This window comes from Rhodnius prolixus, unplaced genomic scaffold, assembly GCF_049639745.1.
Source record: "Rhodnius prolixus isolate KJV_2025 unplaced genomic scaffold, Rpr scaffold_1, whole genome shotgun sequence".
In the NCBI taxonomy this organism is placed as follows: domain Eukaryota; kingdom Metazoa; phylum Arthropoda; class Insecta; order Hemiptera; family Reduviidae; genus Rhodnius; species Rhodnius prolixus.
The window spans coordinates 54,761,972-54,778,642 of NW_027411581.1; the positions used below are offsets into that span (position 1 = coordinate 54,761,972).

At 31.2% G+C, this 16,671-nt stretch overlaps 1 protein-coding gene across 4 annotated transcripts in view; it reads left to right on the forward strand.

Annotated features, from left to right (window-relative positions):
- Positions 1–9,065, forward strand: part of LOC141462246 (uncharacterized) — a 138,206-nt gene extending 129,141 nt beyond the window's left edge. For all 4 annotated transcript variants that reach the window (XM_074143969.1, XM_074143966.1, XM_074143953.1 and 1 more), the window contains 3 exons: positions 250–429; positions 1,517–1,650; positions 3,623–9,065. In XM_074143969.1, coding sequence (XP_074000070.1) covers positions 337–429; positions 1,517–1,650; positions 3,623–3,842 — 447 coding nt within the window. In that variant the 5' untranslated portion in view covers positions 250–336 and the 3' untranslated portion in view covers positions 3,843–9,065. The remainder of the gene's footprint in view (positions 1–249; positions 430–1,516; positions 1,651–3,622) is intronic.
- Positions 9,066–16,671: the final 7,606 nt, after the last annotated feature.

Genomic DNA, 16,671 nt, shown 5'->3' on the forward strand with positions numbered 1-16,671 from the left:
GATGTTCCAGTATTGGCACCCTGTACAATGTCGTCGGCCTAAAGCACCTGTGATTAAATAAAGAAAAACGAAATACTTGACCCAAAAACCTTCATTGAATAGCCTCATTTAAGATTATATTATCTGACTTATAATTTTAAACAGATGATTGGATTGATGTGTTTAGTAAATAAAGAGATAATGATTAATGGAGTTTAGGTATGTGAAAGAGAAAGGTTTGTGTTGAGGTGGTGCATGTTATTGTTACAGGTGTTAGCAGTGCCGGGCGGCGGAGCGGCGTGTCTGGCAGCAGAACGGGACAGACAGATACGGCTGCATTCAGTACATACCGACCTCATGTTGGACCTGCCGCCTTCCATCGCCCTGCCAGACGGTGAGGAAATACCCTACGGCGCCTCCAAGAGACTCCATATCAGGGATTCCGAACAGGTATTCAACTCTTTTTAACTTGTCTTCCTCAATTTGAAAAAAATCTTAATACTTGCGCGTAATATTATACTTATTATTATTTAAAGATGATACTTTAAAGCGAAGGTTAGACAAATGGTGGCCTCTTCAGTTTGTTCAATATTTATCCTCATTTTAAGGAAGATGGCACAAAGGTCTGTTTTACCATCATCCGTAGGATATCTCTTATTAACTAACGTCACTTTCTCCATTACGTGCTCCGTTACGTTACTAAAGAGATGAACGACGCAGACTGCTCTCCAAGTCGCCACGCGATCCAGATTAGATGAGATTCCAGAAAGATAGCTTACTCCAAAAAGCGGCTTCATTATTAGCAACCTCTAAAATTATAGCACCCCCTCCAGCAGTCACTATCTTGCGACGCCCTTTAGTCATCATACATGTCACGGCGGACAGCAGATAGCAGCGTCTCTTCAGTGCACAAAAAAACTACGAACAACTCATCGTAATACTAGTAAATTCGTTGCAGATGCATTAGTCATGTTCCATAAGCAATTTGGAGAATACCAAACGAATTGTTCTCGGAGCTGGTTGTTGGGAATCTGACCACAGCTTCCTCCCCTCCACTTTCACTCCTGCCTTCATCAAGGTCTTCAGAAGATCTTTTACTCTCCGAAAGCTAATCCCTTCAATTTGTGGAGGTTTAAATTACCTAAGTTATCCGCAACATTCGGTACTTCGGCAGTGATCTATCAGTTTAGTGGAACCACTTACCTTACAGTGAAAAACGTCACAGGCTATGAACAGCATTGACATGTTTGCAGTCTTAACAGGGCGCAGTAGTTAGGTTGTTGAACAGCTCCTATACGAAAGAAACGGCCTAACGCGGGTGATTGATCATAATTCCACTTCTCCTGCATTCTTAATCAGAAGAATATGTATTCGACTTACTAAAAATGATAGAGTAGTTTTCAATCAATCAAGAGCTGTTTTCTTGAACCCTTGGAATTGAATCAGATCGTGAGACTCCTCATAATCATGAATACCCCTCTTTTTCATTTTCATATATTGATTTTATTAATATTATTATTTTTTTTTTTAATTTCAGGAGAGCGAAATATACCAAAAGTGTATACGGGCTCCTCCTAATAGGACAGTATTCGAGGGTGAATCTTTGCCACCCTATCGAGCGTCAAATTTACCCACTTCGCAGGATTGTCTTTCGCACATTCATAACAGCAGGTAAGTGTTTGTAACCTCTTTCTTTTTTGATTTGCAAAACAATTTTTACGGTTTACCTTTAAACGTATTTAAATGACCGCAATTTTTTATAAAATTTGATTCTGTTTGAAAAGATCATTAGAAGAAGTTTAGATAGGGACCTGTCCCTTTTCCTTGGTCACTTCCTTTTAAGAAGCGCTAGCTGTCCTCTAGGATTTATGCATAAATATTTGGTTTATAAATTATTTGGAATATTTTTGAATTTTCATTTCTTTTTTAAGTTTAAATCTTTTTTTTTTTTTTTTAATATTCAATGTTTGAATTAGAGTTACTGTTTGCTCAACCTAACTCGCAATTCCAACTCTTAGAGCTGACTGTCCTCTCTATCCAGAGATAGCTTTACAATTATTCTGACTTTTAATGCCGCTCTTGTGTTTCTTTGATTCCATATTTTAACTTCTGTGACACCAATTTTTAATTTCTTTTTAACAAAATTTGCTGGATTGACAACCAGCGCTGGTTCTGCCTGCGTCATGTACAACAATGTTGAGAATCTTCCGCCCTGTCGTAGTCTTCTTAGCGACTTGTCTGGGCCCACAAGAGCCTCGTTTAACGTATCTTAGGCGATTTCGCTCAGCCAGGAGACTTCTTATACATTCTGCCCCCAATAATTTGGAACTCCCCGGCATGGCTTGAACACTAGCTTGACCATCTGATTACCGGCGTGCTGATTAGTCTGCACGGCAGTATTGTTATTGTTGATGACCGGCATGGCCGCCAAAGTGTGCGAGTGTGCAGAAGAACGTGAATGTGTTTGGTGTGGACGCGAGCTAAAGATGAGATGTAGGCTGGCTCCGGTCCAACCTTCACCATTTGGTCCTTCGCCAAATACCTTGCCCCTTGGCCCTCCTTTGTATTAAACACACACACTGAGCAAGATTGTGGGGACTCATGTCCCCTTCCTTCCCCCCTTTGCCCTCTATCCCCTCTCAGTATATATGTGGAATCTCCCAAATTTTTCAACCTTCTCCTTCTCTGGCGATTTCTTTCTGTTACGTTCGTCTCTTTAACTAAAAATGGAAATAACATTTAATTATATAATATAGCAATAGAATTGTTTTGTTATAAATTCACCCATGTAATAGAAAATGAGTAAGGTCCCTTGTTGGAAGGGGTTTACACCGAGTTCAGGCACCTCTACTGAGGAGTCTTCAATCAGTGATGATCTAGTATTAAATTTATAAAATAAAAAATGGAGAGACCAAAAAGAGGAAGTTTATCAATCGAAGAACACGCCAGGAAAGCCCGCAGGCGATTTCGGAACAGCTAGATGCCGATGACCCTCTTAGCTCCAAGCAAAAATTGTCCCTAACATGCAAAGTCTTAGCCCACATTGCGCCAACCGGTTTCTTCCAGTCGTAGTCTTTTAGATCGATAGTTTTTTATTATTCAAGATTTTATTTTCTTGTTTATCACCTCCTTCTTTCAATAGCCTAGCAGAATTTCGTTTTAGCGTTTTCCTCGAAACCACATTCTTTGAGGGTCGTACAGTCAGTAGAGGTTTTTACAAATTATTTTATTTAGTTAGTTCGTCTATTCTTGGTCAGCGTAATTCAAAAACAGAAAATAAGTCCAATTTGGGTCCACCTGGGGTCCCCGTAATAAGGTTTTAGTTAACATCAATCTTCCAGATACAGTGAATGAATGAAAAACAGGATCGAAGTTATTTATTTTTTTTTAATTGAGCGTATATTATTAATATTAGTCAGACTAGGCACTCCTCTGCAATGTTAAGCAACAGTGAGAAGGGGATACTCAGACCAACCCCATATCTTCTGCTTGTCTTGTGAATGGCTCAGATTAGAGTTGGATTCCAGTCCTTTGGCACTTCTCTTTCATCTATACTCTTTGAATTCGTAATTTTTAATAGTAGCAATAAAACTTGAAAAATCTCTTTTTCTCTGTTTTTACTTACATTATTATTAATTTACAGGACAACGGCTGCTGTAACCGCGCAAGTACCACCAGTTTCTGTGCCCAGATCAAGGCAAAGACTGTCCGCGCTGACCATGGTACCCTGCCTGGCGGACACTAAGGGTACACCTGGCGGCCAGCCGACACATCATCATACACATCATCACCACCACCATCATCATCATCACCACCATCATCATAGAGATCAACTGCCGACCACGACCACACCCACCTCATAACATCCTGTTGGTTACAGTTTTGTATGTTATATATACATATATATATATATATATATATAACGTCTCAAAAACAGAAATCTATTGTGTTATATGTTATAGTGAAAACGAACGCGAAGAAAAGCCGAACTTGAATACATGCGCAGCGAGGGAGGGGAAAAAATTAAATAGTAAATAATAATAAATAATTGTTATTTTTATTGTTTTTACTTCTTTTTTTTTTTAAGAGAAAAATTAAAAAGGAGAAACACGGACAAAAAATAAAAATAGAAAAAGGAAGACTGGTTAAAACAAAAAATACAATCCTGCCAAACAGAAATTCTGGTCTTCTAATTAAAGAAAAATACATAAAAAAATAGAAATTAAATTTTAAAAAATCAATTGATCATTTTTGTCAATAAAAGTTTTCGTAAATCGTCAAAGTTCACTGTTTTATTGTTGCTGAATGGCAAAGTCAAATCAAGAACAACTATTTTATTCTTTTTTGTAGTAAACTTATTTCCTACAATATTAAGTGCATATATATTTAATCAGTTATCACCAAAAATTTAAAAAAAAAGGTAACTTTTTTTTTGTGTAAAAACAAAAAATGTTTGTGGGGGGAAAATTAGGAGAAAGTAAAAAAGATGTGATTAAAACATATTTGGATTCTTATTTTTAAGAATTATGGATTGTTTAAAAAAAAATAATAATAATAATTTGAAAAAAATGTGATTGAAGAGGCCTAGAGTTTAGAAAAAAAAAAAAAATGTGGATATTGTAATTTGTGAAAAAGAATAGCCGAAAAGGTGAAAGAGAGAAAAATGTGATGTGTCTGGTGGATTTGTGAACAAATGAAGACAATTTGTGCTACCAGCAGTGATAAATATAAATCCCCTAGCCCTTTATAAAAACAAATATCCTTCCCCTGAAAAAATGTTTGGTGAATATTTTTAATTTTACAATTTACCTTTTGGTAAATTTGAATGTCTTTTTTGAAAAACTTTGTTCAAAGTTTGGGGGGGAGAGCAGCGCGGGATGTGTGAATGGAGATAGAAAAAAAATGCGGTAAATAATTTTTTCAAATGCGCACGGCCAAAAATAAAAAATAAAATGAACTATAGGTGATTATTTGAATATTATTTATTTTATTTTATTGTTTATAGTTATTATTTTTCTGTTTATGATTGTTATTTATTTTTATTTTTATTTTTTATTGAGATCATTATCGTATCTAATTGGTCTCAAAACTTAAAGAGAAGTATGAGATACTCTCAACAAAATATTTATAACATTTTGTTATAAAATTGGTAGGTTTGTTCCAACCAATTATTGGCCTCAAATGTTTTGTTACCGTACGGAGCCTGCGCGCTAATGAGTAAAGATAAATGGCGTTGCAACCGATTTTCTAATTAATTTCCAACCAACAGTTGGTCATCGCAAATAAATTCCCCTTTTACTCCCCCTAAATACTAGTTTGAAACTGGTTTCTGTTCGAACAAAAATATAGAACCATACAGCTAGTAGTGTTTAAAAGAACTGTCGTTTAGACAAGCTCAGAGTGCAGAATAAGTTCTGTTTAAAAAGTTGGACCATAAGATGGTTATAAGATATTAAATGGTTCAATTCTCAACATAAATTTAAAAACTCAAATTCCAATTAGGTTACCACAAACCAGTGAAGTTATAGGAGCATTCGCTTGGCAGTAATTTACTATAAATTCACTTTTAAAATTAAGCCTAGTTAATGGGCATGTCTATTGTCGGTTCAAGGTTTAATTGCTTTTTCCCTTCCTCTGTGCGTAGATGTTACCTTCCTGTCCTCGCTGATCATGCGCGAAGGTAGGTTATCATTATGTTGTATTCAGTGCATATTTAACATTGTTTAAATGTCGTGAAACTTACCTTAATACATTTGATAGTTGTAAGTAAATGGCATTAGCAATTTAGAAAATTTATATAATTTTTTAAATTTGATCATTTATCTTATACCGGTGTTATACTTTAAAGAAATCGTTCTTACTAAAATTTATTGTTTTCCCACAGTTACTTTCCACTATTTCTGCACCTCCTCATGTTAGCTATGTATAAAGTAGACTAAAAAAGAAAATAAAAAATACTTTGTATTTTGAAAAAAAATATATTTGATGAAAGGTTAGCAAACGATTGATTTTTTTATTTGAACGAAAGTAAATGTAAGTCTCAAACTTGAAGAATCTGTAAATATTGTTAATAGTACGTTTTAAAGGGATTAGCTCATTGGTTAGTGAATACTGGATTCCAACGCGGAGATCCCGGGTTCGAATCCAGCTAACTGGCCCTTCGGTTTTCTCTTCCTTGGAGTTTCTTACAGCTCACTATCCGGTGATGGGCAGAGTTGTCTGTAATCAGTGACCCGGAGTAATAAGCTCCGAGCGCCAGCGACCTCACATTTTGATGCGTCTTAAATAAATAAAAAAAAAAGTTACTATGTTTACTGTATTCCAATATCGCACTTATTTCTGGGCATTCTCCTTTAACAGTTGCACTTATTATCGCAGAATTGCTATTCGGTACACGTAAACGGAAAAATACCTCATTTTACATGACGTGCAAAGGAAGTGTGTAAAAAAAACAATCCCAGAGTAGGTTGGACATGATCTTAACTCGCCAGTGGTTTTGACGACCACTATAAACGCAACGCGTGTTGGAACAAACCTAAAATATGATTTTATTATTTGTATTATTAAAACCAAAAAAACTACATAAATACTGCTGGACAAGAGAAATAAAATGAAATAATGCGCGAAAGAATACCAAAACAAAGTTAAAATTAGCCAAAATTTTGTAAAAAAAAATCCTTGGGACCCTCCTCAAAAAATAAAAATAAGTTTATGAAATTTTTTTTTATCATTTTTTTTTTTAAATGACTTAGCGGTCTTGTGTAAAGATATATTTTAAAGGAGAAAAAGGCAAAATGAAATAAATAAACTAATTTTGTCTAAGGATGGCCCGTGTGAAATAAAAAATTATAGAAATATTTTCACGTTCCAATTAAACAGTGTAAATATTTATAATTATTTATATAATTATTTATAAATAATTATAATATAATAAAAGATAAATAACATTCGTGGACCCTTTCTAGTTCAATTTTCAAAGTTTTGTAAATTTAATATAAGCGAATTAAAAAGCAAAAAATGTTTTAATTTTTTACTATTTTTTTGTGGTTTTGATTTTAAAATGCGAAACTTAAAAATGAAAATTATGCATGTATTATATTATAAATATTATAAATATTAATTTAATATTATATATATATATGTATATATAATTAATGCAAGTTTAAAAGAATAAAGCATATACATATATATAATGAAAAAATAAATTATAATAATATTAATGAATATTTAAAAACAATTTTTTTTTCTTTTTGATAAGAGAAATTTTGTTGATATAGTGTTTAGGTAATAATTAAATAAATTAAAGTTTAAAAAAATAATAATTATAATCGAGCGACCCCTTCTTGCGTGTAGTTTAAATTCCCCCCCTTTCTCCGGTACTAAGAATAAAGTAATTGTGAAAACACTGCAAAATGAAGCAAAAGAAAAAACTAAATATATGCATATATCTGTACTATTTATAATATATAATAAGTTCTTGCCGAATATTTTTTTTTCTGAGAAAATGTGAAATAATTATTATTTATTTCTCTCATCAATGGATTACATGGGAAAAATAAATTAATATATTGCTCCAAGCAGTAGCGCAGCGTGGTTATTTTATCTGGAAAGGCTGTATGTAGCAGTGCCACTTGTTGATGGACACCTCTGAGTAGCATACAGATTTAATTTCCTGGCAGATTCACGGTGGAAAATTATTTGTGGAAATAATCTGAAAATTTCCATCTAAAATTTTTAAAGATAAGTTATTTTGTAGCTTTTCTTGGCTTTCTCTTGTTGCGCCTTCTTATAGCCTCATTTGGAAGGTGCCAAAAACTCGGCAGCTTCTTTCTCCAAAAGCCCATTTTTAGTGCGAGGTTTTTTTGTTTTGTTTTTTTGTGATGAATTCCAGATATCAAAACTGCTGCGCTGTCTCGTTCTTTAAAGAATACAAACAAACAAAATTGAAAAAGATTAAAATAAAAAACAAAGGAAATAAATAATCAAACTTAGGCAATAAATAAAATGAAAAATGGTATAATATAATTGGCGTTTAAAATTGTGTAGTGAGGGGGTAAAATCCAAAGACATTGAATGCAAAAAATAATAAATTAATTTTAAAAAAAGAAAATTGTAAATGTGTTTTATAGGTTTTATAAATATATATATATTAATTGAATTTTAAAATTACGAAATTGATTATATATAGAGAAATTATTTCTATTTATTGCAAATTTTGTGAACGGAGAAAAATAATAAAAATTGAAGTGATGATTTTTATATATAAAAATTGTAATTTATAAAAATATATGAAAATCCTCGTCCAAGCTTAAGTAATAATAATTATTATTATAATATGTAATAATAGAAATTTTTACAGAAATCAATATTGGATTTCGTTTAAAAACAAATGTGTTTTTTTTGAGAATAATCGATTCACAAGACAAGATTGAATCAAAGATTACAGATTATCTTCTTTTTTTTTAATTAGAAAAGCAGGGAAATTTATTTTATTTTTTTTTATTTGTATATATTCATTTAATTTTTTACCCTAATTCACCCTATATTTATTGGTATATTTTTGTTTTAGGATGACATTTCTTTATTATTTATAAAACTGGTTTGTCAATTTTATTTATGAAATGGGACTCTCAGCAGTTAAAAAAGTCAATAAGGTGGGGTTGGTTATATAATTTCCTTCATTTTGATTTTTTTTCCCCCTATTTTTTGCACACAGTTATTTAAAAATGAAAACACCTTTAGTAAATGTTGTAATCGGAACGCCGCCATTAAGAAAAAAAAGTTTAATTAAATTTACAAAATGATATATATATATATAAACTGCGAGAAAAAACAAAAACTATTGTCATTATCTTTTTTGTACATATTAATGAATTTTAATGAATTACAAAACAAAAATAAATAAATAAAAAAAGAAAGAAAAGAGAGAAAAAATCGCACTTAGACTGAATGTACATAATTAAAGTTAATTAAAAAAAAGTATTGATGGATGCAGCGGAAGCACTGCCGCAAACAATTGTGCTAAGAAAATATATATATATGATAATATAAATAAACAAAGTTAAAAAAAAGAATAAAAAAAAGAAGTTTTACTTTGTGACACCTTGCATGCATTATTTATTTAATTACTTTCTCTTGCTACAAATTTTAGATATCTGAAATATGTGCTACGAAGGACGAAAAAATGATTTTTTTGTAATTGGTTAGTATTATATGAACATGTCAGCTCCAACAAACTAACAAAATCGCAGGAAATACATACTTTTTATTTTATTCTAAACCCACTAGGCTACCCACATGGGACGTAACCGAAAAGTGTGCCAGAATCTCAATGAAAGTAGCACTATAATGAGAGGATTCTTCTAAGATTTTTGTTTGAAGATTGAAACATTTTTCAAAAAAAATGTGATTAAGTGCACTTTTGGCAAAAGGTGGTAGTGTTAGGTGCCTCTCTAAAGTGCTATTTCAGTACAATCCAGCCGCTTTTACAATTTTAAGGAAGGTTAAACGTATTCCTTAAGCTCCAAATCGAAGTAGATTCTTCTTCAACAACTTTTGATTATTCTTAGTAACGACACAATTTTTCCGACTTGTTGAAGTATTAAAAACCACTTTCAATGCTCCTTATACCTTGTTCTTTGTATTCTATTGTGAAACAATATCTTGCAACGTTTCGTAGAGTAGGATAAAGCAAACAACAGTTTCTTGCATCATCAGAGGTGAATTGAATTAAGTAATTATTATTAGCCTCTATATGTGTTTACTTGTTACAATTTCTTATTATTTTTTTATGTTTTGTTTGGTGTAACTCTATAACTCATCTTTTTCTATTTGTAACACGTTTCGGCCCATTTCGGCTAGGTGAGAATAGAAAACTTAAAATAATGAAATAACAGGAGATAACTATGAAAGAACTGGAAGGAAAATAAAGCCTTGTCCTTCCACGCCACTACACTCATCCAATGTTTAACCCCCAACACCTAGAATTCGCTTTAAAGACAATAACAAGAACAAAAGAAATAAATTAGAGATGTTATAATTTTCAAAGAGCCTACTTCAATTAAACACTGAACGAAATCCAAAACTTGGCAATTATTTGTACTTAATCGCTCCTCAATAAGGCAGCGACAACAGCGCCGTTTCAATCACCTGATTGTGTGGACACAAGAATATAACCACAAGGCTCAAACTCCTGCTTCCTAGCATACGGTTCGGTCATAGACATGAGCCGAAATGTCTAACAAATGGAGGCAGAGGAGTTATCAAGATCCACTTCCTAGATTTAGAGTTCAGAATATAAATTATTATTTCTTCTCAATTATTATTAATTACCAACGTAAGATGTTTTTAGAATAAACCAAAGAAAGTTTTTTTTAATACTAATTCTTAATTGGTTATCTGCATTTTGGGAATCTTCAACAGGACCGGACCTTCATTGAGTTTAAAGAGTTTAAGAAACTTAATTCGATATCATAAGCCATAATAGGTGCTCTGATAAAAGTATTTTTAAAAAGTCTTTTCCTGGCCACTTTCAATACAAAAAAAATCTGAGGAATTATGAGTAATTTAAGCACCGACGATTTAAAGACCAGTTATTTATAATCTTCTCTTGTAAAGAGATTGGTCGAATCGAGAGATAGTAAGCTGCCTCTGATGAAAAAGTGGCTGACTGCCAACAGGTTTGCTCTGAAGGTAATCTCTTAAGAACCTTGAGAAAAAGAGAGCAAGTTTCGGACTCTTAAGCTACGATCACTGTAATCATAAAAACTATTTAAAACGCAGATTTTTCGGAAACTCGGTTTTACTAGAAGGTTCCTCCCCATTTCGCTAGACATAAAAACATAACAACAAAAGTCTTTAAATAAGTGCTTGATGCCACCTAAAGGGGTTGGTCCAGTAGCTTCCTAGAGCACTATAGCTTGCGGCAAAGTGAATACTGTAACTGAGTAAGAGATACTGAGATGGTTGTATAGAACAAACATCTGCACAAGATCGGACGTGAATACTCCCCCAGAAATGAAGGTAGACTACATATTAATTCTATCCTCTCCCAAGAACTTTTTACAAAAAAGAATACTTTTCTTGAATCCTTTCAAATGATTTCATTTTTCTTTATCAGAACTGATCAGATTTATTAATAAGTAAATTTATTATTAATGTATGAATATTTATTTATTTGAAGAAATATTGCAAAAACACAAGTCCGATCACTTCATGTACAAGTAATATCAAAACAAAAAAAAACTTCAAAGAAATTTCAAAAGGGATAAAATGAACATTACTTATTTTTATTAAGAAAATTGCAGGCCCATGCTACCTAGCGGCAGTATTAGGAACTACTTTAATAATAAGAATGATTCTGAATTCTAACGATAAATTCAAGTTCTTAAAAGTAGTTTTGTAAAAGGTAGTCAAGCTTTTTCATTTTCACTTCTCTATAGCATTTCTTTTTAATTAAATAAAAAAAAAGTAGCAAACCTAAATGTGAACTTAATTTTTTTATTTATTTAATGTTTATAAAATGTTTATATATGTATATAATATGTATAAAATGTTAATGTTTATAGCATTTTTAATCTAATGAAACTCAGCCAATCTAATGAAATTCAGCCAATTTCAACTTTTTTTCAATAATAGGAATTTTTTCATTATTGTATTCTAATTTACGTATTTGTTAACTTGAAATTTTTCATGGAAAAGTTTTTACTTTATATGTATAAAAAAGTATATATAGTGTTAGTGCTACCTGATGGAGAAAATATGAACTAATTTTGATTTTTCTTAGTTAAAATTGTGATTGTACTGCTACCTAGGAGTGACAGCATGAACTAAAGTTAATTATTTCATTAACTCCATTGTTTTTATTAATTATTATGTAGCTCAAGCTTTTTTTAATTAGGCAATGATATAGTTAGATGGCATTAGGTATGTGTTAATTAATGATACCGGAAGTAAGTTAAAATAAATTGTTTTATGCTAAGAAAAATGCATAAAATGAATATTGCTTGTCGAGTGTGCAATAGGACTGCAAGACTATATAGGTAAGTGATTTTTGCAGGGTGGGAGGGTGGGAAGAAATTTTTTGAATTTTATTATCTAGCCGCCCTCACACTTTCTATAACAAATTAATTTATTATTTATTGTTTGTCATCCTCAAAGAAAATAAATACGTAATGGTTAAAATTCATTTTTTTTCCATAATATTCCATGATACTTTTATGTTTGATGATTGAGATGTGGAACTAAACTAGATTATATTTGGAGAGATGAGCGACAGAGCGATCTACTCCCCTGCATCACTCAAGTCGTACTGAAGGGAAATTGTGTTTACAGCTGTATATATAGAGATTAAGTGCTACCTGGTGGCAAATATTTGAACTAATTTTATTTTTTCTTGTTTTATACCGCTCTCTGACGGCATTTTTTAAAACTAATTTATTTTATTTTTTCCTGTTTTTATCGCCCTCTGACGGCATTTTTTAAAACTAATTTATTTTATTTTTTCCTGTTTTTATCGCCCTCTGACGGCATTTTTTAAAACTAATTTATTTTATTTTTCCTGTTTTTATCGCCCTCTGACGGCATTTTTTAAAACTAATTTTATTTTTTCTACTTTTACCCAATATTGTTTCACAATACTTAAATGGAATTTTTAGTGAAATACCTGTACAGAGCTCTATTTGCAATTTTTTTTTTTTTTAATGAGTCTATGGGAAAATGAGAAAATATATTACGACGTCATTAAATTTGTTTAGATTATTCTTTATTTTGCTACCAGTTATACACTTCTTTTTATATAACAAAAACATTTAGAACAATTACATCTTTTAATTAAAGATTCTTAATATTAACTAAATTATAAAAGTAAAATTCACATTACATTTTCTAACTTTTTTTAAATAAATATTAAATAGAAAAAAAAATCTTATACTTATATTAGAAATGCACTATATTCACTACTGTATTTTTAGTTTTAATATTATATATAAAATTAAAAGTATAAATACAAAATTTCAAAGAAATCACTTTTTTCACTTTTTCACAGTCACTTTTTCCATGGGACTCACTGTGTATGGACCAATATGTATAGAGGGATAATAATTTCCATTGTATGTACTCATATTTATCTATTTACTAGTAACATAACTAAAAAGAAAAAATCAATAAAAACTAACGATTTTTTTACTCCTATGTAATGCAGAAACACATTAAGATTGCTAAGGGATTGAAAATTTTCATTGACCTGGTTTTACAGCAGCAGCAACTTGAAAACTGCCAATCATACTTAAAAATCTTCTCATCAAAAACTTACAATCTTTAAAGTTAAGTGTAAGTGTAAAGGTAAGAGTGACTAAACGACAAATATCAAATTATGAAGTAACCTACCAGAGTTTGATTCTATTTTGAATGGAGGTTATAGAGTGTATTTAACAGTTGACCAAATACTTGCCCATGCTACCTAGTGACAAGTACTGAAACTAGATCTATTAAAATACATTGTTTTAGTTTAAGCAGTCGCCGCTAGAATGCATTAGCATGTCTTTACAGCTATCCAATTTTTATTTAAATGTCAATTTTTTTAATATTTCTAATTTTGTATTATGAACAGTGTAAAGTATGTTTTCATTTTTATTAAAATTCGTTAATTTCTTATACAAATTTTATATTTAGACATAAGATATGCAATTTTAGATAATTTTTATCATTTAAATTGTGCAAATTTCAAAATAATCCTTTCACTTCAGAAGCTATGTGTAAGAAACATGTAATGGGGACAATAATTTTGGTGTAACAAGGGAGGAAAATTTTATAAATCTCCATAATATTTAATCATATTTCTCTAATTACAAGTAACGAAACTAGAAAGAAATAAATCAATAAAAACTTACGATTTTTTTAATTAGTTTTATATATGGAGTAACTGGTTGTCTACGAATCTAATGTTGCTCCCCAACTATGCTGATCAGCAGTATCCATCAATCTCCTGTAGAACTTTAAACTATATCATTTACTTGGTGATAAAATCCATTGAAGGCGTTAATATACTGTTAGATGTAGGGTGTCGAGGGGAAGGTGAGCAGGAATATGACGAATTGGGTAGACTAAAACCAATAAGTCTATAAATTCCTCTGATCTACTATCTCTATTTACTATAAGATATTAAGTAAACCCATTGTTGTCTGAAAATAGACAGATTGAAAGATAATAAAGTATGTTGTAGTTTGGCACTAAAAGTACGTTAAACCGAATATTTGTATCCACCATCTAAATTTTTACACATACATGTATAAAATGTTTAATGAATTTTAAGCAGAAAGGAAACTAAAAACAAATTATTTAGAAGCAACCCTAAACATCGATGAATAGCCTATAAAACCTGCAAGACATAACTTTCATAAGTTACCTAAACTATTATTGATTATAACTGGAAGTAACAAGGTGCCTTTAAAGGGATGTTCAAATAGGTAACAAAGGGTAGACGTTTCCCGAGGACCTTATTGTTAAAAAACTAACACTGGATTGACTAGATGTAGCTGTAAAACAAACAAGCAAAAAATTAATTGTTTATGTGAAAAAAAAAATTATTTTAATCGAGAATGAATGAATACACTTTGCTGTACATTGAAAAAAAAATGAATGCATTAATAAATGCCAAGAAATGAATAAGATTTTTTAATAAATTAAATTATAATTTGATAATTCTTTATCATTATTTGTTTTTAACCTCTATATTAAAATATATCAGACGAAAAATTAATAATCTAACCCATCACAGACACATTATTATAGAGCAGAAGAATACCAAATTAGGTTCCAGTTCATCTAGATTTCTAATTGCTTTATCTTTGTTATCTAGCTTTAAGGCAAAAGCTAAAACAAATATTAAGGCTAGCCATCTTTTGGAATATAAAGTAAAAGTCAATGGAAATATATGGACTTGGGTTCCAGTTCATCTACATTTCTACTTGTCTACTTGTTACAGCTCTGTTCTCCACTTTAAAAGGGCATAGTCAGATGTGAGGATTGGGAATAACTTAATCAAAGTCCTTATGTATGCGAACGATGTTGTCCTAGTTGCAGAGGAACATTACCTTTCTAGAGTCATATTGTATTCAGTGGAATTTTTCGGTCAACTTAGACAAAAATTATTATACTTAGGAAGGGTGGTAGGCTGGCAGCTAAAGACGAGTGGTATTTCAACAATACTAGGGTTGATACTGTAAAAGATTATAAACATTTGGGAGTTAATCTAACACCTCGCCTCTCCTTTAATAGCTACATCTCTGCTAAAGTGTCCAAAACGAAATTGGCCTTGAACAGTATTTGGCAGACTTCATCTCTCAGGATTCAGTTCCTCTTACGGTAAAATACAAACTGTTCAACACTATCTGCCGTTCTATTCATTGTTACGCCTGTCAAGTCCGGGATTAAGAAAAAATTCGAACAACTAGAATTGGCAAAGCGTTTTTTGTTTTATTAGAAAGCGTTTTTCTTTACCTAAAAGAACCACCCCTATATGCTCTATTTAGATACTAAGGATGATCAGCTGTTCCTTTTCACTTTTAAGTTACATTTTAATTATATATTTGAATTACTTAAACTTCCAGTTTCTCATCTTTTTAAAATAGTCGCCCTTAGAATTATTAATAGTGGAACATTGTGGTTTAAGTTGTGCAACACTTTGTTTACAGAATTCTCATGTGATTCGCTTTTTTCTTTGAATAATGTAAATGATTGGCCCAAGTTGTTTGATGATTTGTTGAACAAATTAAGAGTTAAATTCCACAATGAGCTATACGAGCAAGTTGCTCTTTCCTCACGTTTTATGTTTTACAAACCGTAATGTTGAAATTAGTTAGTTTCTGATCAGACTCAGGGTCTGTCATTGACTGAATGAGCTAAGGTGGCTTTTCAAGATTTATTGTATCTCGAAGGTGCTCTTACATGGACGAGAGAGGTTGTAATTTGCTCATTATGTACTTCATACGCGTATTAAAGAGGATATGGTGCACTTCATAGCTGAGTGTAACAATCTTGCAGAGAAACGTGCAAGATGATGGATGTTAAAAGTACTGATTTCCGGGTTTATGAAATAATTATAACTGCAAATTCAAAGTGATATAAATGCAAACAATTGAAAATATTTAAAAAACTTCTGTCGGCCTTAAGTTGACGAAATGTCGAGGTTTGCCACAAACAATTTTTTTCATGAAGGTGCATGTCATAAAATCCAATTGGGTTCACCCTTTCGACTCTTGAGTTTGTATAACATAAAAAAGAGTGCTCTAAACGAAGATCAGACTTGAGAGCTAGAAAATATAGCAAATATTTATTATTCTACAAAATTAAGGTTGTAAAAATGGAAAAAAATACAACAAATTTATTAATTTAAATGTATTTTCCAAATTTTTCTTCGAAAAAGAACTTTTTGTAATAAAAAAAAAAAGAGGAAATATTTAATAACAATCTTCTATCTTGAACAAAAAGTTTACTCGTCAATCAGTAATCAAAACGCCAAAATATTTATAAATGACTAGACAAACAAAAAATGCATAAATAAAAATTACACTCGTTTTTGAAATGCCCAAAGAGGAACGATACCAATTTTTTATCTTGATCCCCATAACTAATAGAAAGAAACTGCTGTTTCATAACTTAAATAGCAAGAATACTGTAAATTTACATTCTATT